This window comes from Bradysia coprophila, unplaced genomic scaffold, assembly GCF_014529535.1.
Source record: "Bradysia coprophila strain Holo2 unplaced genomic scaffold, BU_Bcop_v1 contig_297, whole genome shotgun sequence".
Taxonomy (NCBI): Eukaryota; Metazoa; Arthropoda; class Insecta; order Diptera; family Sciaridae; genus Bradysia; species Bradysia coprophila.
The window spans coordinates 8,664,083-8,680,091 of NW_023503555.1; the positions used below are offsets into that span (position 1 = coordinate 8,664,083).

General features: G+C 39.4%; 2 protein-coding genes across 4 annotated transcripts; one reads left to right on the forward strand and one right to left on the reverse strand.

Moving 5' to 3' along the window:
• Nucleotides 1-100: 100 nt before the first annotated feature.
• LOC119079029 (protein Aster-B-like) lies at nucleotides 101-10,402 on the reverse strand. Of its 3 annotated transcripts, XM_037186810.1 has the most exons (11): nucleotides 10,170-10,402; nucleotides 6,864-6,941; nucleotides 6,492-6,732; nucleotides 6,174-6,402; nucleotides 3,546-3,856; nucleotides 3,355-3,483; nucleotides 2,694-3,283; nucleotides 2,417-2,613; nucleotides 2,085-2,343; nucleotides 786-906; nucleotides 101-722 (listed from the first exon to the last, which is right to left on the reverse strand). In XM_037186810.1, exons 1-11 carry the CDS (start codon nucleotides 10,205-10,207, stop codon nucleotides 600-602), a joined length of 2,316 nt encoding a protein of 771 aa, XP_037042705.1. In that variant the 5' UTR covers nucleotides 10,208-10,402; the 3' UTR covers nucleotides 101-599. The 3 variants fall into 3 exon arrangements, with proteins under 3 accessions (XP_037042705.1, XP_037042706.1, XP_037042708.1); XM_037186811.1 differs by lacking the exon at nucleotides 6,864-6,941 and having other exon boundaries at nucleotides 10,170-10,380; XM_037186813.1 differs by lacking the exon at nucleotides 101-722 and having other exon boundaries at nucleotides 2,081-2,343; nucleotides 10,170-10,382.
• A 368-nt stretch (nucleotides 10,403-10,770) lies between these two features.
• Nucleotides 10,771-13,212, forward strand: LOC119079060 (cell division cycle protein 20 homolog). Its single transcript, XM_037186866.1, has 5 exons — nucleotides 10,771-11,173; nucleotides 11,242-11,339; nucleotides 11,676-11,961; nucleotides 12,032-12,254; nucleotides 12,314-13,212. The coding sequence occupies exons 1-5, from the start codon at nucleotides 10,939-10,941 to the stop codon at nucleotides 13,038-13,040; spliced, it is 1,569 nt and encodes a 522-aa protein (XP_037042761.1). The 5' UTR covers nucleotides 10,771-10,938; the 3' UTR covers nucleotides 13,041-13,212.
• The last annotated feature ends 2,797 nt before the right edge of the window (nucleotides 13,213-16,009 follow it).

Consider the following 16,009-nt stretch of genomic DNA (forward strand, 5'->3'; position numbering starts at 1 on the left):
GTTTTTTTTTTTGTTTGACCGTTCTAATTCTGATCTATCGAGATGACACACTTTTACTTCTACATCGAAAAATGATCCGACGAAAATTTCTTTCCATTTTTTTTGTCAATTTTAATTTTATTTTCCTATTTTGGTAGTTTGTACAATTTTAAGTTAATTTTCAGATGAATGTTACTCTCAATTACAATAAACTTTTGTTTCACTTTGGATAAATAATTGATTCCGCTATTCGTACAACAACATTACACAGTAATAAATTGAAAAGAAAAGAAAAAAATCAAAAACGAAAAAGCTCTATGGAACAACAAACTTAATTTTTACACTTTAAATTAACGTAAACACAACGTAAACAGAGAACTCTATTCAATATCACTATAAATGTCCATGACCATTACATTGAACACACCTACCGATTGAAACAACGGTTCAGTTCATAAACCCAAACTATAAACGATTAAAATGTAAAGGAACCGAAACACAGAAAAATTTCCAATTTTTTCTGCTGTTTTGTGATGAAACGAACGACGAGAATTACTGTTCTTAAACCACTCGAACGATGAATTTTATAAACATTTTACCATTATCCTGAAGAACATCTCTCAAAGATCCTTAACGAATGCACCGGACATCGTCGACGAAGCTGAATTTTCGGTATGTTGCTGCTGCTGTTGCACTTCTTGCAAGTCTATCAGATGCAACAATTCATTCAGAGTCTGTTCGGTCTGCGTTGAATAATTTTATATTTTATTAAAATTAATGTAAAAGGTTTGCTTCATCCGCCTTACCTTTCTCAATAGATCGATGGCCGCCTGTAAAATATGCTGCCACTGTGTTGTTTCGGTGGAATGAAGTGCTTCTTGATGTTTCAGTAATGTTAGCCAGTCGTCGTTATTCGATGGCTGTTTTCTGTTATGAAAGAACAGAAAGCGTTCGAGATTAGAGGGTGCCATCTGTTATAGACAGCGAGGACCAAGTCGCTAATATTGTCTTATCAATAGCAAAATGAATGTTAGAACTCTTAAAGTAGATGGAAGTAGTAGATTTAGCATCAATACGAAGCAGTGCCAGTTTTTCAGGAAAATTTTATCATTTTTCTGGAAAAGTTTACGGACATCGTTTGCCACATTTAAATCGAATACTAATTGCTTTCCAGCGTACATACGATCTGTGAAACATGAATTTAAACGAAGTACGAAATGAAAAATTACAGATTGCCCTTGATTCGACTCCTGTCCCCACTGGGATTCGATCCGGTGACCTCTCGCTTGTGCTCTACCGTTCTTACCAAGTTTACGGAAATTTGAAAAACTTGGGAAAATGTTTTCCCAGAAAAAGTTCCTGCTAAGACTCGGATCAAAAGAAGTAAAAGATACAGTAAGATATGGCGAGGTGTTCATGCAAGTTCATGCAAAAAGCGTACGGATAATGCCGGATGCGGATTTGATCAATGATCTCACAAATTGATTGTTCCGAGCAACTCCAAAAATTAAGAATGGGACAATGAACAATATCGAAAGCATTCCTTAAATCGAGAAGAGACTTAGCTGGGATACGACCAGCAGTCACATATTGTAGTGATACTGACGAAAGCAAATAAAATGCCGGACGATCAATTTTCAAAAATTTAGCCTTTGTGGCACGTCAGAATTTCCAACAAATTCTATGCTAAGTTAATCTTCCTAGGTAACGTTCACAGCCGATACGGTTAGTCTAGGATCTCTTGGTCTATGAGAATGTCTATCAAAGTCACGTATCAGGGGTTCTCTGGAGGTCACAGATGTCCTCTGTAGGTTACATATCAGATGCAGATGTCCTCTGGAGGTCAAAGATTCCACCTGGAGGCAACCGATCAACTATTCTCTAAGGGCCAAAAATCAGATATCCTCTGATCAGATGCCATCTAGATGTCAAAGAATTCCAATGACATCGATCAAATATCATTTGAATGTCAAAGATCAGACATCCTCTGGAGGTCAAAGATCAAATCCAATTTTTTTGACACAATCATCAATGGAACGTTCATAAAATCAGTGCAATGTTTCGACGACAAACAAACAAATCAAGAACGTCAAAGCAAAACTCACTTCAATTTCGAAAAGTCCGGAAATTCCTCGTCGCCATTCGCTCGTTTTCCCTCCAGCGTCCACAACTTAAAAAATAATATCACGTTCAGCACAATCAGTGTGATCAGTAAAAATGCGACGAATAATTGGAACGATTCGCATCGATTTCTGGGCACATGCTGTCGCTTAGTAACTAATGGCTGCGATCGGGTTAACCGAGGCGTTTGCGGTTGCTTTTGACTGTTCGGCTCCTCTGGCGGTCGTTGCAGTGAAACTATGCCTACGAGACAGATGATAATTAAAAAAACCGGCGCACCGTTTAATGCGATGATGGAATGGGACACGGTTGTTACCTCGTCGTGGACGACGACCTTTCGCTTTGGCTGGCGGAATGCAATATTCACTTTGTAACGCTCTCAATAGAGCTGTGTAAAAATCTTCTAATCCAGCCCACGTATTCTTCTCGATAAATCCTTTGACCACACCCCAAACGGATTTCTTATACTTAACTTGTGCATGCACCGAAAACATCGTGTGATCATCAACTGTCCTAAACGATCGAAACCCCCCAACAAAAAGCCATTAGCGTTGAATTAGCACTGCCACATCCGTAGGACGAATTGAACTCACCTCACAAGACAGTAGTGCATAAAAACGTAAAAACTGTCCGCATACGGAATACCCGCATTTGTGGACGTAATGTCTATGGAATACAGTTGACCCGGCTCACTACATTCGCGCATCAGTTGCGATTCGGTCACATGGGAACACTTCGGGCCGACCGCCTGATGCAGCGCAACGGTTAAATTAACAGTTCTGGTCTTGAGACCGTCCTCATTCAATTCCCAGTCGCGATGAACCATGTCCGTTGTCTTGCGATTGTTGTGAAAATCGACCAAAAATTTCGACTTTGAAAACAGCAACGACATTAACGTGTCCACGTTGATCGGCAGAATGGTGTGCACCAATTGGCGACCTTCGTGCATGGAATTGCATTCGGCGGTGCTGATGAATGGAATATTTTGTCCGTTCTCCGAGTCACTGGAATCGGACATATCCGTGGGCACTTGGTGCTCAGATATCGGTGGTATTATGTTGCGGGAAGATTTGTTGAGGATTTTACGATGGTTCACTTTCGAATCGTACTTTGGGTTGTCCATCGAGGCACGCAGATCAGGCACCGACGAAACAACACTGTCCGAATGCGGTTCCGACTGATCCTTGAAGGGGAAAAGTTACGGAAAATACAGAAATTCCGCTCATCAATGGACAAAATCACTAGCCAACGAACCTCGGAAACGCTGTCTGTAATCTTGGATTGGCCCGTCTGGGCGATTTCATCATCTCGATTTTCGTATGGATCGATGTAGTCTTCATCGTCACTAGTCAATCCGAGTTCGTCACCGTAACAGTTGTGAACCTGTTGTGCGATGGAAATGTTTTTTCGTTTTCGATTCATCGATTCATTACACACACACTCACCCATTGCCACATTTCTTGCGGTTGCATCGGCTTATCCATTAGAGCGTTTTGCCACACACGAAACAACATTAGATAGGCTTTGTCACGCGACGCAAACGATGTGATAAAATACTTTTCATTCGTTGTGCAAATCAGTATCGCATTCGGTATGACTCTGGCCGTTTTCTCTTTGGTAATCGCCGTCACGTCTTTCCATTTAATGCTCAGACATGTTTCCCAACGGAATATGTTCGCATAGAAGCACATGTATCGTTGGGACACATACAGTCGTCCATGTACGAGAATGTCGCGCTGTACGGCACAAGAATAATCTGAAAGTTTGCGGTTTAAAGAAGAGATTATTTGTCAAGCGATTGTGCGATGACTAAAAATGGAATTGTAATGCGAGAGGCGTCGACGAATCATTCAATTATCGTAAAAACGTTGCTGATTACGAGCGCTACTGATAAAATCGAATCAATTTTCGATTTTGGATTTTTTTCGAATTTTATTTGGTTTAGTTTAAAACAGTCGGTCGATTGAAATGGGGACGGTTAACATTGGTGGAAAGGGTTTTCCGTTTAGAGAATTTCACCATTGTGACGTCGTTGCCACACAGACTGTGTTGTGTGCAATTAAATTTATTCGCGATTGTTGTGACGCGGTGTCACCTTAACACACCAAGATTGTTCTCTTTAAATTTCCCAGTATTGGTATTGCTTGCGAAATCGAACTTAATGTGACCGGTTCACAGCATGTAATAACAACACGAAAGGTTAGGCAATGATGTTACTCTACTAAAATTGGAGAGGTGAGTTCATTCATTTGAAATCACCCAAACCAACTAAACTCAACAGCTCCCAACAACAAAACGTACGCTCAACGCAGATAAACTGTTGTTACGTAATGTTTATGCGGCAGTGATACGGAAAATTAAAAAAAAATCACTCACAACACTGGCGATAGTGATACAGTGATAATACTATGGTGTGGTTACAACTTAGTCAGGTTGTTGATTCTAGTGAATTTAAGAATTCATCACTTGACAGTTGTTCACTTAAAAGTTACGAATCGTGTGGACCACTCTTAAGGTGACAGCTGTCAAGTTATGAACTTTTATATTCACGAGAATCGGCGCCCAGATGAAATATTAGGGCGAACAGATTTGAAAATTGAAATCATCTGTTCTCTGTAAAGTGTTTGTATCAATTGCTGGTATGGACGATGAATGGATTGAAGTAGTAGATGGATTTAGTGTTTTTAGTGATAAAAGGTCTATTGTGCTTCACTTCACGTCACGTTCCTAAGACATCTATGGCTCGTCAGATTAGCCTTAGGCCGAGAGCACACTCGAGCAATTGTGCGTTGATGGGATCGACAAATATGCTGCGTTTTCCATTGTTTAGCCCGTGGTGAATATCGAACCACATTGGAAAACGCAGCATAATTGTCGATACCATCAACGCAAAATTGCTCCTGTGCTTTCCGCCTAAGGCTTAATATTACCCGATTCTGAAAATTCTTCGGCTTTAGTCGAAACGTAACAAAAATCACGCCATAAGTCCGCCATAAAATTAAATATTTTCAACTGACGGTTTGACAAAATATCGCTGACTTCATATAACAAATGTCAAAAACCGGGCGTCAAAATGTACTGATAAGCGTTATGTTTTGAAATTGAAGGCGCACTTACGGCGTGAATTGTAGGTTTGAATACCACAAGTTGGGCAAAGTTGATCGAGTTGGTCCGGAGAAATATTCGAATTTTAGAGGGGGTTCTTAGGGCTTCTTGGACATCACGATGCGGTTAAGATGAATTTAAGTGAAAAGTTTTGAAGTTGAGACTACTTAACGGTTCTGGCGTTTTTAGGTAAAAAAAAAACTTTTCTTTCGAATAGTAGGGTGGCGCTACGGGCGCTTTTTAGTGAAAGTGTTCGACGCAAAAATGGCAAGACCTCGTTTCATGCACATCGTGACATATCTACGAACGGAAGTATCAACTTAAAATCTTCGTCTCTCGTTTGTCAGTGAATTTGATTCGAGAACTCACCTCCGGCTCGTGTTATGTTGGACACACAAGTAAAAGTTATTGTTTTTAAACAGAAAATGAAAAGTCTCGTCGATACCATTCAACGAAAAATCGAAATTTTTGAGAAACGGTTGACTGGGTGTTGAGTGAGCCTAGGGGGTCATCGTATATTTATCGAGTTATTGATGATATAATGAGTCGGGCGACACTGAAATAAGTGAACGTCATTTGTGGAAAAGGAGCGAGCGTAAATGGAGCTATTCTGCAGTTGAATGAAAGGTCACTCTTGTATAGATCACTTAACGAGTTGTCACACTTGGTATTTTTATAAGAAAAATCTAACTTTACAAAAACACAAAATTTTCGTCAAGTTAGATGTTCTTGTAAAGAAAACCAAGTGTCCCAAAAGTTGACAGTACCGTGAAGTACCCTATTGTAAACCACTCATGGAATCTTGACGATTTACTCAATTTCTGTGTCGTTTACTCCTTCGGATAGAGTCACAGCAGTAGGTGTTCGCACTATGTTCATCAGCACTAGTTTTACGAAACTAGAATAGCCAGAAAATCGCAGAACATGCATAGTCGACCCGCCATTTCCCATATAATCAGTGAACTTACCAACAACTAAACGTTCATCGTCTGGCACATCTTTGAACAGTTTCTTGAAATCCTCGGACCTTGACTTGTAAGACGGATAGAGCACATTGTACCATGATTTCTTCTTTGCTCGTTCTGATACTTTTGACACACTTTTGGGCCGTTCATTCGTTGAATCATTTTGTGATGCCTTCGACAGGTCATTGTTACTCGCTAAATTTGAACTATCACTCGATTTGCTAATTGAATCCTAAAATGTGAAAATTTGATTCGCAGTCAGTTTGACCAATCCACACACGCACCCATTCACACAATACGGATCGGTGGTTGTGTATTTACCTCGGTTGTATCATTTATAATGTTGTAATTGACCGACAAATGTGTATCGTATTTTGTATGTTCTCGTTTCGCATACGACTGTCTCGGACTGTTTTGTGGACTCTCCGATGGACTTGGCGATCGACGCAATGGAATGGGCGATGATTGTAGAACGGTTCCACTTGTGAATGACAATGCTTGGCTTATACTGTTACCGATAGCTTCTTGAGATACACTTAGTATGTCCTCAACAGATTTTTTCCTGTATGTCGCCGTGTGGTTGGAAGAGATATTAGACATTTTGATTGACGCTGTTGCAACAGCAAAAGTGTTTTGTGTGAATTGCTTTTTATTTAAAGAAAAGTGAGAAAAACGAACTCAAAGTGTACTTACAGGACTAACTCATTATCGAGTTGCTCAAGGTCCGGTTCATCACATGCATCTTTATCATTTAATTCTTCTTTACTATTCCTACAAAAATTGGCAAAAAAAAAAATAATAATTTGTACCGAAACGATTGGACAAGAAAGCAATAAACAATAATGAAATTGTGTCGTGTGTCGCATGCAATCAATTACCTGCAGAGCAATTATCGGGGTGCTTAGGAGTAGTCCCTGTCTGTTTTTAAGAGTATTAAAAAAAGGAATTGTTCCGTCCAAATGATCCAAGGGCTTAGGTCTATTTAATTCCTACGATCGGGTCCGCGCTGGTAATGAGGGCCTTTTTACAAATATTTGTTTTGCTCGAAGTGCTTTTTTGAGCCAGTGCAGCCCACAAAACGAATATAATGACCAGACTGTTCTTATTTTTGTGAAATTGAATTTTTAGGAAATTTCGGTTGAAATTCATGGAAATTCTCGAATTTTTGAAAATTCCCGATATTCCTATTACCGTGGCGCAAGTGATAGCACTCGGGATCGATAAACTGAAGAGCACCCAAAGACAGCAGGTTCGACTCCCGGAAAAAGTGGTGCAAAAGGGTTGTTCAACCACTTCCACCAGTCAATATTGTACATTCAGCCTCAAAGACTTCACAAACGTTTCCTTATCGAAAAATCGTTCGTACTTTAGCACTAACATTCTGGAAAATTCTCAGAAATAAATCCTGAACTGACATGACTGGTCCAGAACCACATTTCATGCAGTTAGAGGCAGTGAAATTTCAGCATGAATTTGCTTCAGCTGTTTTTCAGCTGACCCAGACAAACAATCAACACTGTTTGCACGTCTTTATACGGTTTTACCACTGCCATGCGCGTACGTGCAGCAGATTCAACCGTATAAACAAGAATAAACAGTTTTGATTGCATATGTGAATCAGCTGAAAAACAGCTGACGCTAATTTATACTGAAATTTCACTGCCTTTGACTGTATCGAAAAAGGTGGAAAAAAATCAAAGTTTTAATTGGAGAGTGAGCTGAGTTAGTTCCTAATGTATTAGTAGCTGGGCAATAAAAGGTATCAAGGAATCTCGCGTGGTAGTGTGCACGAATTTTCGAACTCGATCTAGACAGTGTTTACAGAGAAAGTGAAAATTGGAAATGGGTCCGAGCTCGATTTAGGGTGTTTTGACGTAAGTGGTACCCGAAAAATGGCTCTAGATCGAGTTTTCAATTTTCACTTTCTCTGCAGATCTAAATCAGAGGGCGGGAGAGCAGCCCATCAGAATTAGTGAATTTCATAAAAAATTTCATCTTAAGTTCGTTGTACGATTGGTGTGGTGAATTTCATCCTTAAAAGTCTGATATATTTCACCTCTTGGATATAAAATGTGTGTTCGGACTAGCTTCATTATCCCAAAGACATTGACTTTCGAATTAAATAGACTTAGGTCGAGAACAAACTCGAGCAATTATGAATCTGATGGGATCAACAATTATGCTGCCTCTTCTATTGTTAAGCCTGTGGTGAATAACTGATTACAATGGAAAACGCGGCATGATTGTCGATCCCATCAGACTCAAAATTGCTCGATTTCAGCTTAATGTTGATGACAAAAAATAGCAAAATCAACGACAAGGTAGCGCCCACTCGTCTGCTTCAGTGAACTTTTCTCGCTGTTTTAGCTATCGTTTTTCATGAATTTTATGGAAGTTTAAGTAAAGTGGGCGTATCAAAACGTTCGAGTAAGAAATTACTGTGCTTTGAGGCCCTGCTTGACACCCAAAGGCGGTTCTGACGAGCGAGTTTAGGTCACCATTTTAACTTTAATATTCCGTTCTGGTGTCGTTCGGCTCCAAGACACGGGATTCGCCTGATCCGCTCATTTTGTGAATTTTGACCTGTTGTGCTTTGATTTTAATTAAAACTCTTTTTTTTTGGACTTGGAGATCTTAGGTTCAACCTGAAATAAATCTGAGATCTATCACTAGATAGTTTGCTAGATGAAGGTCAGGTTCAGCTTCCCCTGAAAAATTCCACCATAAGTTGTAAGCTGAAACTTTGAGAATTTGATTCAATAAACATTTTTCAACCCTTTGTGTGGCCTTGACGCCTTCATTTTCGTGACCAATTTGGTCTATTTACTTTGCCAACTGAGCTAAAACAAAATTTGTTGTCCAACGTTGGTCTTACATAGGTTATCTTTACCGTGCTTTGTAACATGGGGATGAGGAAGTCTTGTGAGTCCCATAGAGTGTGTGTTGTTTGTATGGAGGTTATTTAGACATTACCATACCAACTAAGGTACTACTACTACCTGAGTGATCTCATTGTAAAACGTCTCTTCTGAACTTGTTAACAATTGTTCCTTATGCAATGTCAATGGCTCTAACGGGTATATACACTTGTCACAATCAAATCGGGTTTTGTTAGCAATTTTTAGCTTTCCAATACAAGTGGTGGTGCACGAACGATTTTATATAACATTTGCGTTAAGTGCAAAAATTTCACTTGCTTATGAGCCCAAGGTATATCGAAATACACTGAACTGTACTGTGTTGTAGCTGTAGTTCACTATCGAAAATTTATAATTTTGCAACGTCGAATTGGACACGCTATTTAGACACATTTGCATATATTCATGACGGAAACACACTGACAAATTGCAGGCAGCCTGAAATTGATAGCAAATGGGCAAATGGGATAGCAAATATTTGCCGATTGTCGTTTCAGTTGGGGAGTTTATCTCTAAAAGACTCAGCCGAGTGAATATTTCGTTCTGAAATCACTAACGCAATTCGAATGATTTATTCGTATCAATGTTTGAGAAGATAACCGGAGCCAGTGTGTTTGGATACGTAAAGTCAATATGATGAAAAATTATAAAATACGAAAACACAAGTGAAAAAAGCTCTACTCACGAACAGCACGCTAACCAAAATCAACGAAACGATGATCTATATCCAACAATTTGTTTTGTTTACACTAAAAATTAGGAACAATCGAAAAAACCAATTTTTATCTACAACACACCATTCACACCAATTTACTCATTCTAATTTCAAAAATCAATTAATTTGATTCACAGATCATGTGAATCGCACACAAAAGTCGTTCGTTGTAATTATACTATGCAAACTGGTCGGTGCAATTTACTATTAAATTATAATTTTACTCTCGAAACCAGTTCAATGCCGACGATAAACAATCAATTCTAGATGTGAAAACGTTTGTTGCATCAAACCAAAATTCGTCTCTTTTTTTTTAACTAGAAAGTGCACACACAATATACCATTCACGAACTGAGAACAACTTACATTGAGGAATTCTTTTGTTTATTTTGTCCAAAGCTCATGACCCATTCAAACCACAATGTATCAGATCAGAATTTTATTGCTAATTTTGTGCTCAAAGACCGGAGACAGCATCTTAATTATCGATGTGAGACTAATTTCTTCGACCAGCTAATCCAGCCTTTCAAGCAAAAATTGAAATTCACTTTTGTCAAAATGAAATTGTGACTTTGACACTTTTCACGACAATAATGAGAAATTGATTTTCAAATTGACATTCCACACTTGGCAGTATGGATCAATCTGCTCCCGCCTAAAATTTCGAAAAAAAACAAATTGTGAACAGAAGACTTTGAGTTTCGATGTAAAGTTTTCCCTGTACAGAAATTTCATTGCCGCCAGCTTGCTACCCTCTCTGCTCGAGCCTTTCGAAGTATAGTTGCAAAACTCTTTCTTTTTGTCAAAATTGAAATTGAACACACAAATCTATCACTATGGGAGTCCGTTACATCACAATGCGTTACCTTCGTCTTATCGCTGAATTCGTCAAAAGAAAAATTTGTTGGGACGTTTTCGCCAAGAATTCATATCCCAGGCGGAACGTATTGACTGAAAATTCGCTGAGTTTTTACAAAAATCCAATCGGTACGTCATTTACAACCGTCGTTTTGTTCCTCAGTCCGATTCCTTTTATTTCTTAGAAATCTTTGTCTGGTTGTGATTGTAACTATTGTTATCGTTTGTCTGTTGTTTCATTTTTTTTTTATGTGTTTCCTTTGACAATCAACTGACTATGTCACAATTTAATTACTTAAACGAAGTGAATAGTATTTTCAAAATGGATGGGGATCTGACCGTAGGATGCCCGGCACCCAGATGGCAAAAGAAAATGGAAAGTTCCAATGCGTCGATGTTGAGTTCGAGCATGAACATAAATTCATCTAAATTGTCCATGTCGTACAATAACAGCTATACGACAATGGCTGCACTTTCCGGAAAGACTCCGCAAAAATCGGGAAAGTCTCCAGGTAGAAAAAAAAAACACTTCGGCCGCAACCTTTCGATCATTTTAATTGATTTGTAAAAAAATATTTAGGCCGAAAGACTACACCAAACGCGGCAAAAACACCGTCGGGAGGCGACCGCTTTATTCCGAACCGATCAACCACTAATTTCGACCTTGGCCACTACAAGGTAAGGCGATATATGTTCGAGCAGTTTTGTGTCTCGACCGTTTGGATTTTTTTTTTTGATTTGTTGTACTCAGGCCCTATTCGAATGTTGTTTTGTTTAGGCCCAAATTTCAGTGATGATTTTTGCCATAAATTTTGAGCGTAGGTAAACGTCAGATTTTTTATGTTTTTTGAGCTTAGTCACTGTGCAATCGTTTTGTTGTTTGAGGCTGATATGTACCGTGTTTTCACTCTTGAATGAATTTTTTCGCGCAAAAGTCGATAGTATCGAGAAAAAATAATCGCCCGTCCTGATACGCCAATGAAATGTACGAAAAACTCGAATTTCGTCTTCCAGATCAAAATGGAGCAACTCAACATCAACGACGAAAATAGTTCGAAAGAGCAGACCAATCAGAGTGATCTACAGAAAATGATCACCGAGAATCTACAGGGCGGTGACATTAAGAGTCGCAAAATATTTTCTTTTCAAGACAAAGCTCCGGCTGCACCGGAATTTCATCAGAATCCACTACGAGTCGTTTATTCCGTAAAAACACCAATGTCCACGAAAAGTGGCACACGTTTCATTCCGTCCAGTCCGGATCGCATTTTGGATGCGCCCGACATCATCAACGACTATTGTAAGGAATTTTTCGGCCGAAATGCTTTTCTACGTCGGTTGCTGAATATTTTTCGCTTTCATTTTCGCAGACCTAAATCTACTGGATTGGAGCAATGACAATATCGTTACTGTAGCCCTTGGCAACGTCGTCTACTTATGGAATGCAGGCAGCGGAAATATCGAGCAATTGCGAACATACGAAGAGAGAGATCATGCGTGTTCGTTGTCATGGGCAAAGGAAGGTGGAGCAATTTTGGCAATCGGTGATAATGAAGGGAACGTCGAGCTGTGGGACTGCGAGGCTAAAAAACGGTAAATACACAAAATGAACGATGAATTTCCAATGTTTCACTTATCGAATCTCGTTTCAGTCTCCGCGTTATGAATGGGCATGAGGCTCGTGTCGGTGCGCTTGCATGGAATTCGTATATCGTTACGTCTGGTAGTCGAGACTCGAATATCATCCATCATGATGTGCGGCAACGTGATCATTGTGTCAGCACATTATCCGGTCATACTGAAGAAGTATGCGGATTGAAGTGGTCACCAGACAATAAATATTTGGCCAGCGGTGGCAACGACAATTTGGTCAACATCTGGCCGTCCACAACAAGTTCGAATAGTCCAATCGAACCGGTGAAAGTGCTGAATCAGCATCAAGCAGCTGTCCGGGCGTTGGCCTGGTGCCCATGGCAACCGAACTTATTGGCAACTGGTGGCGGAACAGCCGATCGTTGCATTAAATTTTGGAATGTCAACAACGGAACGGTGGTCAATTCGGTCGATTCAAAGTCACAGGTGTGTGCGTTGCTGTGGTCCAAGAACTACAAGGAATTGATATCGGCGCATGGATACGCGAACAATCAATTGACAATTTGGAAGTATCCGTCGATGGTCAAACAGGCCGAACTGACTGGACACACGTCACGCGTTTTACAGATAGCCATGTCACCGGATGGAAGTACCGTAATAAGTGCGGCTGCCGACGAAACTCTTCGTTTGTGGAACTGTTTCACTCCGGATCCGAATCAAGCAAAAAAGGAAAAGACCTCCACGTGGACCAAGACAACAGTTGGTCTGAGACAGGGAATACGATAGTGTGAGACTGATCTGTCCTTTGAATCATTTTGACTGAATTTTTAAATTTAATTCTCGTATTTAATTTGTAACAGTTTTATGTTTGAATCGCATGAATCGTGGAGTCTCACAAAATATTTTTGCCATGTTTTTTTAATTGCAATTGAATAAATACAAACATCGTTCATCATCATCGACGACTCACACTATTTTCTTTCCATCGAATTTCCCTCGACTTCTGTATATTCCAATCCTTCAGGAAGCTTCAGGTTCGAAACCTATTCCATAGATTACTCTTCAGGACACAAAAAAAAAAATCTGCAACGACGTATGTATGTACATAGTGTACGAGATGTACATAGTGTACGAGATGTACATAGTGTACGAGATGTACATAGTGTACGAGATGTACATAGTGTACGAGATGTACATAGTGTACGAGATGTACATAGTGTACGAGATGTACATAGTGTACGAAATGTACATAGTGTACGAAATGTACATAGTGTACGAAATGTACATAGTGTACGAAATGTACATAGTGTACGAGATGTACATAGTGTACGAGATGTACATAGTGTACGAGATGTACATAATGTACGAGATGTACATAGTGTACGAGATGTACATAGTGTACGAGATGTACATAGTGTACGAGATGTACATAGTGTACGAGATGTACATAGTGTACGAGATGTACATAGTGTACGAGATGTACATAGTGTACGAGATGTACATAGTGTACGAGATGTACATAGTGTACGAGATGTACATAGTGTACGAGATGTACATAGTGTACGAGATGTACATAGTGTACGAGATGTACATAGTGTACGAGATGTACATAGTGTACGAGATGTATATAGTGTACGAAATGTACATAGTGTACGAAATGTACATAGTGTACGAGATGTACTTAGTGTACTACATGTGTACATAGTTCACACATCATAGACAAACTAGAGTTGTGATTGTATGTGTGGATCAGCTGAAAAACATGAACTCGATCCCTCCGAGTGACCGTTAATACTCGGCCGCAGAATGATCGGTGATGGTTTGGCATGTAACTGAAGAAAAGCCAGATTTTCGTAATTTTGTCAGTTTTTAGAATAATTGAGATGATAAGTTGGATACTAATTTGCCCAACTCCTCAAGGTTCACCATCTTCCCAGTTCTAGAACTTTAAAATTTTGCAGGATCTCTGAGGTTTTCATGGGTTCCCTTCTGGAGTTTTGGTATTATTGAGGTGTGAGCATGTTGGTTCTCACAATTCTAGCAGACTTCTAGGATTCAAGGTCGAAGGATTATGTAAATTGACCTACTTACGGGCTTTCATAATTGCGCTATGCGTAATTTTAAAATGAAAACTTTCTGTAGCATTGAATGAGTTGCATGTGTAAAGCCATAGTTTCACGGGTGGAACGGGGCTCAATCACAGCAAACGATCCGATTGTTCTGAAGGCTTGTTTTCTATCGAAGGACTACTGATCCGCAACCAGTGGATAAGAATGGACTAGAATGCAATAATTTTGTCACTTTATAGCTATAAATTGGATTCTTTATCGGTCATACCAAGTCAAGTCAAGTCAAGATGATTTTTTAGTAGTTTGCTCAATGAGGGAAAAAAGTTGTAAATTATATTTCGTGGTTGTTGCATGTCACCAGAGCGTAGCGAGGCCTGCGAAGTTTCAGTGGAGGGGAGAAATTGATTACTTTCTCGCCTGCGTTGTGAAAATGAATCATTGCTTCGTCACTCACTTTGCCCTTGCAACATACGAACTGGTGCCTGTGCACAATCCCAGAGAGCATTAACGTGTAAACACTTACAGTGGAGAGGCCACTTAGTTTACCCGTAATTACTTACAGTTGATGTCAGTCATCCACAGCTTGGAACCATGTGTTCGTGACAAAAACAGTGCTGAGGCGCGACTAGTCATGCAGTGCACTTACGACTAACAACAATCACCTTCGCTTGACAAAGTGATCGGACTAGCTACTAAATGTTGATTTTCAATCATTCATTCGTCACTCACAATAATATTTGAAAAATTTCGTGTGAGTCACCGACAAAAACTATAAGAGTTAAGTTGCGTATTTGTCAATCAATTTGTATGAATGAGGGTCCTACGTGAATACATCGGTTTTTCGAGCATGCAAATATTTGGTACCATTCGAAAGTTGGAAGGCATTCTGATCAAGGAAAATCATTTTTGCCCATTTGTTTACTCATTCCTAGAAGGTTCAAATTGTTTTATCTCCTCTCGGTTTAAGAAAGGCGCTGACTGTATGGAGAAGAAAGGCGGGGTCTAACTACACCTAAGAGAACCTTGTCGGCAAACGTTATGTGCCATGACAAGAACCGATGTGTTTTCACTTCACACAAATCGCTCGACGAATTGGCAAATTCACTCATCATATTGAAATGAAAAAAATCTCTGAAAATGTGACCTTGACTCAGAACTGAGTGCAAATCAATTAAAAATTTAGAATTCACTTACATACACTGGGTCATGCATCCTCCAAAAGAAGATAAGATTATCTAGCTGTTTTTACTTTCAATTTCTGTTGTTGATATTCAAATTTTCGATTATAATTAAATAAACTCATTACTCAAAGCGAACCAACAATATCCCTACTGACCAAATCTTTCTTTTGAAATAAAGCCGAAACTCGCCTTATCGCATATATAAACAACCAAGACGTTCTATCATGTTTTTGCAAAATAGCAGCATATAGACCCTTTGTGCGCTATTTAAATGTTAATTTTTTCAGCACTCGACCAATTTTTTACGAGCGGAGCGAGTATGGAAAATTGGGTAGTGTGTTGAACAAATCTCATTACAACACGTGTAACACATCATGATTTTGTGCCAACCAAGAATTGAAAAACTTGGGTCTAGTGCTGAAAAAATCAACATTACAATACTTGTAACACAACATACTTTTTGCTAACTAGTGCGTAAATGGGACGTTTTATTTACCCAGGTGTA